Below are 13,492 nucleotides of genomic sequence, written 5' to 3' on the forward strand. Positions count from 1 at the left end.
GCTCTTCCCCTCTCGTGCGCTGGGCGGCGCGCTCCCCTCCCGGAGTCTTCAGCGAAACGGAAATGTGTCCGTAGAAGAAGAAGCGACCGGAAGTGTCGTTCATTGTGCTCCGGGACTGGCGGCGGGCTCGGCGCTACCTGCCGACAGCAACTTTCACACTTTCAGCGACACTTTTCCAGGTAAGGCTCCACCGCACACACCGCACACTCCGCACGCGCTCCCCGCGGGAGGCTCCGTCCCGCGGAACTCAAAGCAAACGGAAGCGGGAAGCAGTTTGAGCGCCGCAGACTGCGTTAGCATTAGCATTAGCACGCTGGGCTAGCCGTGATGCCCGTTAGCCGTTAGCTTGTAGCGAGGCGGTTTATTGTTGAACGGACGCGCAGCGACGCAGCGAAAAGTGTGTATTTCCCGCTGGTTTCACAAAGTCATGTTTTATTGAGACGGAAAAGGGCCAGGCTAACAGCTGGAGCCGGACACGGCGTGTGTGGGCTCACTGCTAACGGTACAGGGGCTAATGTTAGCTCATGTTAGCTCATGTTAGCTCATGTCGCTGATGCTAACCGGATTGACTGAACAGGCGGCGGCTAAAGCCCTGACCCTAACCCTGACTCTGACCTAACCTAACCCTTCTGAGGAGTGAAGGAAGGAGACAGGCAGCAGGCAGCATGTAGGTGATAACATGAAGTTTACCTGGAGGGGAGCTCCAGGTGAGGCTGCCGTAGGTGAGCTCCAGGTGAGGCTGCCGTAGGTGAGCTCCAGGTGAGGCTGCCGTAGGTGAGCTCCAGGTGCACAGCAGCACAGCCTCCTGTCCAGGGTTGCCAGGTCTGTGAGACAAAAGCAGCCAAACAGCAACTCAAAACCCGCCCAACCTGGTTGGTATGAAAAGGGCCCAAAAATCAGCCCAACACCAGAACTCAAAATATGCCCATAAAAATCCATATATGTTGCTTTTAAAGTCCAACAGCGTTGCTATAATTGCAAAATGCACTATAATATCTATAAAATAACACCATAAACATTAAAGGCAATTCCCCGAAACAGTTCTTTCACCTATTTAATTTACAGTGTATCAGAACTTAAAATATAATATGGGATACCTCACTTCAGCTGAGTGGTGCTGATGATGTGATTGGTCATGTGCTGAGTGGCCTCACACAGCATTGGCATGTTATTTGTCTGTGGAGCAGGTGACACATGTGGATAGTTTATATGCTGATCTGGAGTCAGTTTGACAGGATTTGGGTATAAACATTGGTCATTCAAAATATGAATCTTTATTCATGTCTGCCCAAGCCCAACCCGCGGACAATATTTGTTACCCGCGGCAACACTTAAAAAGTAGCCCAATTTGGCGGAAAAAACGCGGACTTGGCAACCCTGCTCCTGTCCCGTCTGACTGCCAGCGGGAGCAAAACTGGATCCACTGATGTGTTATCGATTAGAAAAATACAGAACCGATTTATGCCATTTCCAGCCGGCTCCCTTGACCTCTGACCTCCAGCTGTGTGAATGAAAATGGGTTCTCTCCCCTTTGCAGACACGCCCACCTTCTGCTAATCCCATGCAGTTTGGGCCCCAAAGCCTGCAGTCCACATGTGTTCTTGTGGCCTGTTGTAAAATGGTGTGTGTGTGTGCAGACTGGGGCCTAAACAGTCTTGGAGCTGCATCAGTTGGCTTTGACTGGAAAGCTGAGACTCTTGTGGATTCAATGAGCCACATTTGATTCCTGTGTGATGATGTTGGCCCCCATAGCAGCCATTTCACTGCAGGCAGAGACTTTTGTCCAACTGGACGTCGCTGGAGAAAATGACCTCTAGTGACCTCTAGGAGAATCACAGCCTCATCAGACTTTACACACACAAACTAGAGGAGGATTTAACAAAGAACAAAAATCACAATAAATCGTAATATCAAACTGCAGTATCGTGATTATAGCATCGCATCGAGAGATAAACACGTCCTCGGTAAACGCGCATCACATCTCTTGTATTGTTATTGCAGCTGAGTGTGATTAAGACACGTCACGACCACATTAATCAAAGTCCATATCGCATCTTGTCACCATAGCAACCGCTCACCAAAACCCTGTGCAAGCACTCAAAACACTGTTCGCTTGGAGCGGCGGGCACACTGAAAAATTTCTTCCAGAATTTTCTCGTTGGAGCTGCTTATTCTGAGTCAGGACAGATTTTCAGCCGAATATGGAAACTGTGCGGCCTGATTGGGAGACGTGTGCTCTAACTTTTTCCGATTTTCCGCAATTTCAGTTTGTACGCACATTTTGGCCCATTAGGAGTGAACGGGCGAGTTGTTGCAAAGCTCTCCATCATGCAGATTTTAAAAAATGCGAACACAATGAATACTAATAGTGTGCAGCTCCTTGAGGTGAAGTAGGGCAGCACTTTTTAAAGCAATCTGACTTAATGTTTTTTTTTCCCCACAGTGGCTCATTTTAAATCACGTTTTTAGGATGCAACACACATGAACGGGAAACCGTCTGACAGCCGTGCAGTTTCAGACCCCGGCAGCTCCCTCACACTTTGCCCCGCAAACTCCAATCAGGAATCAAGGAGAATTAAAAAAACAAAAAAAAAAAATCACAATCTATTCATCTATTTATTTAGTGTATTTATTATATTGTCTCCTGGGCCTGTGCAATGTTTACATCTCCTTTTTTATATGGGGTTTTATGCACTTTATTTTTATAGAAGTGTGTTTTTATAGATTTATGTGCCTTTGTTGTGTCTTTTTAACTTGACTCTTTGAATGACCACACGAGAGTTCCTGTGTGTGTATGCACAAATGGCAAATAAAGCTCTTGAATCTTGAATAATCCGAAATATGGAATCACAGAACATCAATGAAAAAGTCCCATTTCAACGCTTTGAGGCTCTTTTCCAGATGTTTGTTTTTAGTGGAGTAACACGCAGCTCAGGTTAATCAGTGGATGGAAGGCTTGGTTAATAAGCCCCGCCCCCTCCCTGTGTGTGTGTGTGTGTGTGTGTGTGTGTGCGCTGCAGTCTGATGGGGGACAGCGATGACGAGTTCGACAGGAGGAGGCGGGACAAGTTCAGGAGAGAGAGGAGCGACATGGAGCGATCGAGGGAGAGAGAGGAGAGGAGGAGGGACGACTGGCCGGACAGGTGACACACACACTTTAATACACACTTTAACACACACACACTAAAACACACACACACACACACTCACGTAACACTGCAGCCCATTTCTGTGTGTTTGACGGTTAAACAGTCAGTGTGTATGCCTGTAGAATCGCCCGGCATTCAATTTGTGGCTTGTTTTACATCTGTGTGTGTGTGTGTGTGTGTGTGTGTGTGTGTGTGTGTGTGTGTGTGCGCGCAGGGAGTGGGACCGAGGCCGGGACAGTAGGAGGAGGGATTACGAGCGAGGCCGCAGGGAGAGGTTCTCCCCCCCGAGACACATCAGCCCCCAGCACAAACGCATGAGGAGAGACTGGTGAGACGCCGTGTGTGTGTGTGTGTGTGTGTGTGTGTGTGTGTGTGTGTGTGTGTGTGTCAGTAAAGGTCATTACAGCTTTACATTTTTCCTTATTTTTTTATTTTTATTTCACTTTGACTTGTCCTTTTAAAGTTCAGTCTAGTTTTTTAAAGCAGGTTTGGTCGTTTGAAAATATTTCCAATCCAATCCAATCCACTTTATTTATATAGCACAATTTTAACAAACACAAGGTTTTCCAAAGTGCTGCACAGCAAGATAAAACACCACAAGATAACACAATAGAAGCAGAATAAAAAGGTAAAATACACAATAGGATAACACGATAAAATAAGATAAGATCAATTAAAATAAAATCAAATAAAGTAAAATAATAATAGTAATAATAATTATAATAATTATTATAATTATAATAATAATAATAAAACAAAATAGGATAGAATAAATAAAATATATTAAAATATTAAAATAAAATAATAAGATAAAATAAAATAATAATACAATTATAATTTTAATAGAATAAAATAATGTAAAATGCACTGCCCGCACAGCATAAAAGAAAAAACATGCACACATAAAATCATAAATCATAAATCCTACATGGTATCAAAAGCTAAAGAAAAGAAGTGGGTTTTAAGAAGGGTTTTAAAATGAGATAGTGAGGACGCCTGCCTAATGTGCAGCGGCAATCGATTCCAAAGTGTTGGAGCCGCTACGGCAAAAGCTTAAAATGATTTAATCAGTTTTAATTTTTAGTCTTTTTTGGAGTTCGGACTGTTTGTCAGGGGGAAGATTCAGTTTTTATTGTCTGATCAAACTCAATAAAACATTTTAAAACAGATGAACAAACATATAAACTGACTGTGATCTCAGAATTTCAGACGGGTTTCTCATAAATTTGCTGTTTAATCTTTGAAATTCAGAATTTTTTTTTTTTTTTTCCTCGGACTGTCAAAGTTTACAAGAGGTGAGGGTGGTTGGCGTGGTTGCTAAGCGACGGGTGTTTGGCGTGTTGTTTTGACGTGCGACTCGTTGCAGGGACGACCACCGGGGGGAGCCGTACCGCTTCGACATGCCGTACGGAGGGGGCGGGGCTCCGTTCCCGGGGGCGGGGCCTCAGGGCTGGCACCCCGACCTGCCCCACCTGCACCCGCACCACATAGGGCACCCGCTGCAGGGCAGGTGAGACACACACACACACACACACACACACACACACACTGTGAACTCCAGAGGCCAGACTGTGTGAATTAAAGGGGAATTCCACCTATTTACAGAACACAGTGATGCAGACACACATTACAGGTGACATGCAGGCACAGAGTGTGTGTTCACAGATAGATAGATAGATAGATAGATATACTTTATTGATCCCAACCAGGGAAATTCTGGTGTTCCAGCAGCAACAGTAGAAACATATAATAAAGTTAAATAAAAAAGAATAAAGGCTAAATATATACAATAAAGACTAAAAACTAAAATATACAATAAGGGCTAACCTAAGAAAAAGAGATATGAGATGAGGAATATACAGACGGTAATGAATATGAAATGAAATATACAGATGGAATTGAAGTATACACATGATTGTATAGATAAGGAGAGTTAGTATGAAACCCTGAGAACCAAGAACCAAGTGGCAGAACCCGACGCCCGGGACTGGGATTCAGGAACTAACCGACTTGATTCGGCCTCTTAAGGAATCACCACTTCCCCTCCAGACTGAAAAACAGTGTGAATGTATATTAACCCAGGATGTAATATATAGATAATAAATAATAAATAAACAGTTAAGGTGCTGGGTAGTGGAGTGCTAAAAACAGAACTATACAGCAGACAGATGTTTTTGAGTGTGTTGTAGTCGGCAGGTCCAGGTGTTCAGCAGCTACCAGAGTCCTGGAGATCCTGGAGAAGTCATGGAATTGCACAAAAAAAAAAAAAAGAAAAAAAATCCGGGCCTGCAAATGATGAAATATGACTAAAGTTTTGAAAAAGCGAGCTCCTTTAAGATGTTTGTATTTCCTCCAAATCAGCATGAACCCTGGAAATCAGCCAATCAGAGTCCAGAGAGGGGTGTGTGTTGGTCCTGTGCTTCAGTCACGGCTAAGCTGAGGACGTTTGATACACACTTACAGAAAAGTTTGAGGATTTAACCGACAAATAACTAGGAACTCTGAGCTACAGATCTTAAAAAAAAAGAAAAGAAAAATCCATTCCAGTGATTTTGAACGTCTGGTCCCACATTTTGCATGTCACTTGTTTTTTTGTTTTTTGACTGGTTGTGTGTGTGTGTGTGTCTGACAGACTGGGCCTGGTGGACCCAGACCTCCCTCCTCCTGGGCCTCCCACCATGAGGAGCTTCAAGGTGAACACACACACACACACACACACACACACACACTCCAGGAGGACGTGATCAGACTGAGGCTGATCTCAGAGCTGTGTTTGTGTCTCTGGTCTCTTCCACAGTAAAATCCCACAGAGACCAGCAGCCCAGTTTGCCCTCAGCGATCAATAAAGGATTTCTGATTTCTCAAACAGGATTAGCACGACATTAACCTTTTTTTTTTTAAGGAAGTTATCACCTCTTGTTATTTCCCTGTTTATTCAACCTTTTTAAAAATAGAATTTTGGTGATTAGAAATGTAGTTTATATTGTATCGTGAAAGTGATTTTTTTTTTCCCTAACTATATTCTGGTAAATTTCTAGTGCTTTTATTTTATTTTAATTTCATTTTTTTTCTTTTTTTCTTTATTCATTCATTCATTTTTTAGTAATTACCCAGTGATGTTTTGTTTTGCTAATATAAACACAAGAGGCTGATCCAGCGTCACTGATATGACCTTTTTAAATGTCATTTAATAATTATAACTGTTGTTTCTAGGGTTGTCACGATACTAAAATTTCAAACTCGATATCGATACCCAGGAAAATATTCGATACTCGATACTGCGGGGATTAAAAAAAATGACAAAAATTTAAAAGGCATAAAAAATATTTTTATTAAAATTAAACCTCAAAAATAGCCTTTTCAATCAAAAAACTAAAAAATAAAATGACATTTTGTTTTCACTCTGTGCAAATTGCAAAAATGACCCAAATAACATAATAATTTTACAACATTTTTAACTTACAGTGCAAAAATAACAATGACGCGCGATTCATTTGCTGCCTGGACGCGGAGCAGTGAGGGTCTCCTCTCCGCCGTGGGGGAGGGGCTCGCGGCAGCACCCGCTGCTCGCTGAGAACAGGAACTGCAGAGGAACGATACGAGCTTTCATGTCAGTCTCCAAAATACCAGAAAAGTCTCCAGTAACGCCAGGAAAAGTCGCTAGATTTGTTGCTAGTCGCTTTTGACAAAAAAAGTCGTCATGGGGAGTTGGAAAGTCGCCAGATTTAGCGAGAAAGTCGCCAAGTTGGCAACACTGGCCAAGTCGCTGGAGCTCTGCCTACCGGGCGCTGCCTGAAGAGTGCACGTGACGCGCTTGTGCACTGTAGTATCGATACTTAGGCAAATTAATATTGTATCCAGATACGGCCTTTTAGTATTGATACTTTTCGGAGTATCGATATTTTTGACAACCCTAGTTGTTTCTTTCAAAAAAAAATTTTTTTTGGCAAATTTTCAGTTGTTTGACTTTAAGGGTGAAACTGAGACGACCAGCAGCAGCAAAGAGAAATAAGACAATAGAAACATCAACAAGTCCTGCTTCCCATTGTTTTTTTGTTTTTGTTTTTTTTTTTAAGTGTCATTACAGTTACAGAGCATTCACAAAGTCTTCAGACTCCCTTCACTTTTTTCACTTTTATTATGTTGCAGCCTGATGCCACAGTCCTTTAAATTCAGTTTTTCTCTCATTGATCTGCACTCAGATTTTTGTAGATTTACTTAGAAAGAAAAAACTGAAATATACAGCGTTTGCCAAGGACTCACGTTGACGTGTGTGTGTGTGTGTGTGTGTGTGTCAGGAGTTCCTGCTGAACATGGAGGACAGTGTGGATGAGACGGAGGCGGTGAAGAGGTACAACCAGTACAAACTGGACTTCAGACGACAGCAGCTGCAGGACTTCTTCCTCAACCACAAGGAGCAGGAGTGGTGAGGGGCGCACACACACACACACGGCCTCAGGTTTTTACTGGCCAGCGGGACTCAGATTGTTTCTTATATCAGGTTTGATTAAAAACAGAAGAGTAGATATATGACATAGAATATTTACATAGGAGTATAAAGGTCGGTTTCCATGATCACATGTTAAAAAAAACCTCAGTTAATTTTAAAAATGAGTCTCCAGAGAGTTTTCAGGGAGAAGTGATGACAAAACATCAGTTTCCATACATTTCTGTGGGATTTCCATGAGCAAACACACACAGCTGACCTGTCTGATGACCTGCAGTACGAATCAGACACGTCACACTTCTCTCTCTCTCTCTCTCTCTCTGTGTGTCTCTGTCTCCAGGTTTCGCTCCAAGTATCACCCTGATGACATCACGGCGAGGAGGGCGGAGTCTCTGGCGGCCCTGAAGACGCGGCTGGGCGTCTTCCTGTTCCTGCTGGACAACGGTTGGCTGGACAACCTGTCGCTGGACATGGACCACGCCCCCAAGATCATCAAAGTCCTGGACGCAGGTGTTTACGGCTTTTCCTGTTACCGCGCATCAAAAACAGCCTCCAGAAACAGCCTAGCAACCACCTAGAGACACCCTAGTAACCTACTACACTGAAGCAACGACCCAGAAACATCCAAGTAACCACCTAGAGACACCACCTGATACCAAAAACATTTTTTTAAAGTCCTCTTCCACTCAAAACTGAAGTCTTGTCACATTCCTCTGTTGAGGTGTGTGTGTGTGTGTGTGTGTGTGTGTGTGTGTGTGTGTGTGTGTGTGTGTGTGTGTGTGTGTGTGGTTCAGACAGACCTCGGGCCACAAATCCCACAGTCAGTCAGTCGTCAGCAGACACACACAGTAACCCGACTTTAAGTTAAACCAAAATTGACACTAATAATTTTAAAAGCCTCTCTCTCTCTCTCTCTCTCTCTTCCTCTCCTCTCTCTCTCTCTCTCTCTCTCTCTCTCTCTCTCTGTCTCTCTCTCTCTCTTCCTCTCCTCTCTCTCTCTCTCTCTCTCTCTCTGCAGCGGTAATAAAGATGGAGGGCGGTACCGACCTGGACCTGCAGGTCCTGGAGCTGCCGTCCGCCGCCGTGGCAACAGGAGGGGAGGGGCCGGGCGGGGTGGAGAGGGCGGAGGGGGGCGGAGCTGTGGGCGGAGCTGTGGGAGGTCCACCTGGGACGAAGACAGAAGAGGAAGCTGGGAAGAAAGACTCTGACAAGGTGAGCGGGGATTATTAACAATATTAATAATAATAATGATGTAACTGTTAATAAAGCTGAGGACAGAAAGGAGGCGCCAGCGGCCGACTGCTGCAGGCCAGACAGAACAAGACGGAGAGAATTCACCAAAATGAAGACCTAAAAATTACAGCTGATCAGTGAAGAAAGAGTGACTTTAACTGAGCAGATAAATTCAGTCTTAAATTCTAATTTAAAAACCAGAATTTATAACTTCAACACTAAATAATAACTGAGAGAAAAGGTTGATTTGTTTATCGGTTCAGTTAGACTTTGAGCACTCTTTTTCCTTCTGCAGTTTTTTTATCAGCAGTGTTTTCAAGTTTAGCTCAGAGCTCTTACACACACACACACACACCAACAAAAGAACTGAAAACAATTAATCACAGTGACGAAATCAAGACTTGACACTTCCTGTTGGTACAGCACTTAATGTTCTTATTTTTATTGTTTTCTTCCTTCTGACTGCAGATGGCGGCGCTGATGTGTCACAGTTAGAGTTCGACTCATATTGGATCTTTAAAAGTCGATAGATTAACGATAGTTTGGAGCAGGAGAAAGATGATAGATGATAAATTGTCCGATATAACAACCCTGAAGTGTCTTTGACTTGATGAAACACTGGATAAACTGTTGAACTGAGCATCATAGTCCAAGTAATAAATACCTAAACACATATCTAAAAAAATCTAATCATTACTGAGCAAACTAATAAATCTGGAACTGAACGTCAAACAAAATAACTAATAATAATAATAAATACAGTGGACTTGACCTTGAGGTGTGTGTGCAGTGGTGTGAAGTAAATGTGTGTGTGTGTGTGTGTGCGTGTGTGTCTCCAGGAGGGCACGGAGGAGGTGAAGCAGAACGGAGAGAAGGACAAGGAAGAGGAAGAGGATGAGGAGGGGGAGGAGAAGAGAGGAGAGGCGGAGCAGACCAGCAAGAAGGTGAGTCCAGGCCAGAGACACCCTAGCAACCATGTAGTGCACCTTAGTTACCACCTAGAGACGCCCAAGCAACCATGTAGTACATCCTAGCAACCATGTAGTACATCCTAGCAACCATGTAGTGCACCTTAGTTACCACCTAGAGACGCACAAACAACCATGTAGTACATCCTAGCAACCATGTAGTACATCCTAGTAACCACCTAGAGACGCCCGAGCAACCACGTAGTACATCCTAGCAACCATGTAGTACATCCTAGTAACCACCTAGAGACGTCTGAACAACCATGTAGTACATCCTAGTAACCACCTAGAGACGCCCGAGCAACCACGTAGTACATCCTAGCAACCATGTAGTACATCCTAGTAACCACCTAGAGACGCCCAAACAACCATGTAGTACATCCTAGTAACCACCTAGAGACGCCTGAACAACCATGTAGTACATCCTAGTAACCACCTAGAGACGCCCGAGCAACCACGTAGTACATCCTAGCAACCATGTAGTACATCCTAGTAACCACCTAGAGACGCCCAAACAACCATGTAGTACATCCTAGTAACCACCTAGAGACGCCTGAACAACCATGTAGTACATCCTAGTAACCACCTAGAGACGCCCGAGCAACCACGTAGTACATCCTAGCAACCATGTAGTACATCCTAGTAACCACCTAGAGACGCCCAAACAACCATGTAGTACATCCTAGTAACCACCTAGAGACGCCTGAACAACCATGTAGTACATCCTAGTAACCACCTAGAGACGCCCGAACAACCATGTAGTACATCCTAGCAACCATGTAGTACATCCTAGTAACCATCTAGAGACGCCCGAACAACCATGTAGTACATCCTAGTGACCACCTAGAGACGCCCGAACAACCATGTAGTACATCCTAGCAACCATGTAGTACATCCTAGTAACCACCTAGAGACACACGAACAACCATGTAGTACACCCTAGTTAGCACCTAGAGATGCTTGAACAACCATGTAGTTTATCTTAGTAACCATGTAGTACACTCTAGCAACCGCCCTCTACACGGTAACAACCATACAAAAACACCTTAGCAACCACACAGAAACATCCTAGTAACCACCTAGAAACACCCTAGCAACTATATAGTGCACTCCAGTAACCTTTTACAACACGGTAACAACTACCCAAAACACCTTAGCGACCACCTGGAACAAAAACGTTGAGCTTTTGAGTTTCAGCTCTATAGGCCAGTGTTCAGCTCAGCGCCGCCCCCTGCAGGTGGCAGGTGGTGCTGCAGCTCTGACAGGTGTGTGTCCAGGTGAGTGTGTGTCCTGACGGCTGTGTGCTGCCCCCCTCAGGGCAGGAAGAGGAAGCGCAGCGTGTCGGCGGACAGCGGCGAGGGCAGCGGCTCCGAGTCTGACTCCTCCCACTCCGACGCAGAGAAGGAGGAGGAGGAGGAGAAGGAGGAAGAGGAGGAGGAGGGCGAGGACGGTACGGAGGCCTCCTGCTGCTCTAACATGCTTCATCCTGTTAACACGGCTGTAACATGACGTGTGTGTGTGTGTGTGTGTGTGTGTGTGTCAGAGCGGAGGAAGGAGCGGGGGAAGGAGAGGGAGAAGGAGGCGGTGCCAGCCAAGCCCCGCCCACTGCACCTCACCACCTCGCTGTTCATCAGAAGCATCCCTCCAGAGGTTTCTAAAGAGGAGATCACTGCTGTGAGCACACACACACACACACACACACACACACACACACACACACACACATACACACACACACACACACACACACACACACACACACACACACACACACACACTCAGCACCTCAATGATCTAATAACAGTGAAATCAGCATATAGACATATTTTGTGTTTATAATTAACATTTCTGTGTGTGTGTGTGTGTGTGTGTGTGTGTGTGTGTGTGTGCAGCTGTGTCGCAGGTACCCGGGCTTCCTGCGGGTGGCGCTGTCTGACCCTCAGCCTGAGAGGAGGTGAGTCTGATCAATATGTACCAATAATTACAGGTTTCCTATCAGTGTATTGATCAGAGGAAACAAATTCACTGCAGACTGGACAAATGGAAAATCCTCTGTGTGTGTGTGTGTGTGTGTGTGTGTGTGTGTGTGTGTGTGTGTGCCAGGTTCTTCAGGCGGTGCTGGGTGACGTTTGATCGCAGTGTGAACATCAAGGAGACGTGCTGGAACCTGCAGAACATCCGGGTAACACACACACACACACACACTCACACACACACACACACACACACACACACACACACACACACCTGCTGAAGGAGAGGACTAGTTTGGCCCGACCTGACAAACAGAACAGGTGGAACCGGTGTGGGCCTCTGCGGGCATTCGCTTCACGGCAAATCACAGTATTTCCGGGCGGCTCTCGTTGCCATGACGACAGCACGCATCACTCACTGGCGTCACGGCGACGGCACAAGAGTCTGTTTGAATAACTTTATTGACGCTCCCACGGCGACGTGAGCAGCAGCAACCAACTCAGCCTCCCTGCTTTACTGCACTGAACAACACACACACACTGCCACGGCTTCCACTGGGAGCAACACACACACACACACACACACACACACACACACACACACACACACACACACAGCAGCTGAGCTACAGTGACATTACAGCCGTCACACACTCTGCCTCTGAGGGGGTCTTCACACATATTTGGGTCGACCCAATATACAGTGTATCAGTTTCCAGCTGGAGCGGCTCGGTGTCACATGCTTTTTATCGCCGCACCAAGTCCACTGCTCTACAGAATGGAGCGTCATGTATCCATGGCAACCAGACGAAAATGACATGTGTATCACCATCCCACCCGGAAAAGAAGGTTGAAATGAAGCCTGGAGATGTAAACAGAGCACACGTGAACGATGGAGACTCAACAGCCACGCCGTCTGATCTGCCTGACGTCAGGGACGGTTTCTCGGGGACGCACAAGAAAAAAAAAAATTGCCAGTTTTCTAGATTATTGACCCGCACATGCCGCGGCACCATCAGTCAGCATCAGGCGGGCCGGCTGCGGCACCGGCACCGCGCCCCCCCGGTCAGGTCTGCCGGATCTGACAGGTGAGCGGCCAGCTCGCCTGATGCCGACTGATGGTGCCCCGGTGCTGCGGCCGGCTGGTGCCGCGGGGGCGGGGGGGTTGGAGCAGTAACATGAAAGGGCGCAAGCCAGTAATTTGTCCCTGGGCGGCAACATAGGCAGAAAGTACTGTAAGGCATAAGGTAAACATATCTGTACATACTAACAGTGCAAACCGCTAGCGCTGCGAATCGTTCCCTCCGACACTTCCGTTTTCTGTCAAAATAAGAGTTAATCAGTCATTTAAGATTACAGTACACCCTTTTTTCTAACGTTAGCTAGCTCTTATTTTGACAGAAAACAGAAGTGCTGCACAGTTATTGTGCGGCTAACTGTTTACCTCTGAAAAAATGAGGTGAATAACCTTATTTTGGGTTTACCTCATTATGATGCAGATAATCGCCCTGGTGGTTATTCGGGTGGGCGTTTAATACACAAACTGGGTGCAGAGCCCAGGCGTTTAAAAGAACCAGGCGGCTGTTTGCGGCCGGGCGGTTAACTGGTGAAATACGGTGACAATGTTGTCCTCTACCCCAGCCCAGCTAACTACGGGAGCCTACGTAGCCCAAACCTGTGGAGGACACCAGGCTGGGCCGACCCGGGTTCACTGTGTGTTCA

At 45.6% G+C, this 13,492-nt stretch overlaps 1 protein-coding gene across 1 annotated transcript in view; it reads left to right on the forward strand.

The window, feature by feature from the left end:
- Positions 1–38: 38 nt before the first annotated feature.
- The window catches only part of LOC115376632 (serrate RNA effector molecule homolog), a 20,095-nt gene continuing 6,641 nt past the window's right edge, over positions 39–13,492 (forward strand). Inside the window, exons 1-13 of the mRNA XM_030076347.1 lie at positions 39–179; positions 3,021–3,143; positions 3,364–3,477; positions 4,516–4,659; positions 5,782–5,842; positions 7,448–7,575; positions 7,937–8,106; positions 8,615–8,808; positions 9,669–9,773; positions 11,115–11,247; positions 11,341–11,471; positions 11,690–11,751; positions 11,901–11,979. Coding sequence (XP_029932207.1) covers positions 3,025–3,143; positions 3,364–3,477; positions 4,516–4,659; positions 5,782–5,842; positions 7,448–7,575; positions 7,937–8,106; positions 8,615–8,808; positions 9,669–9,773; positions 11,115–11,247; positions 11,341–11,471; positions 11,690–11,751; positions 11,901–11,979 — 1,440 coding nt within the window. The 5' untranslated portion in view covers positions 39–179; positions 3,021–3,024. The remainder of the gene's footprint in view (positions 180–3,020; positions 3,144–3,363; positions 3,478–4,515; positions 4,660–5,781; positions 5,843–7,447; positions 7,576–7,936; positions 8,107–8,614; positions 8,809–9,668; positions 9,774–11,114; positions 11,248–11,340; positions 11,472–11,689; positions 11,752–11,900; positions 11,980–13,492) is intronic.

This window comes from Myripristis murdjan, chromosome 18, assembly GCF_902150065.1.
Source record: "Myripristis murdjan chromosome 18, fMyrMur1.1, whole genome shotgun sequence".
Classification (NCBI taxonomy): Eukaryota; Metazoa; Chordata; class Actinopteri; order Holocentriformes; family Holocentridae; genus Myripristis; species Myripristis murdjan.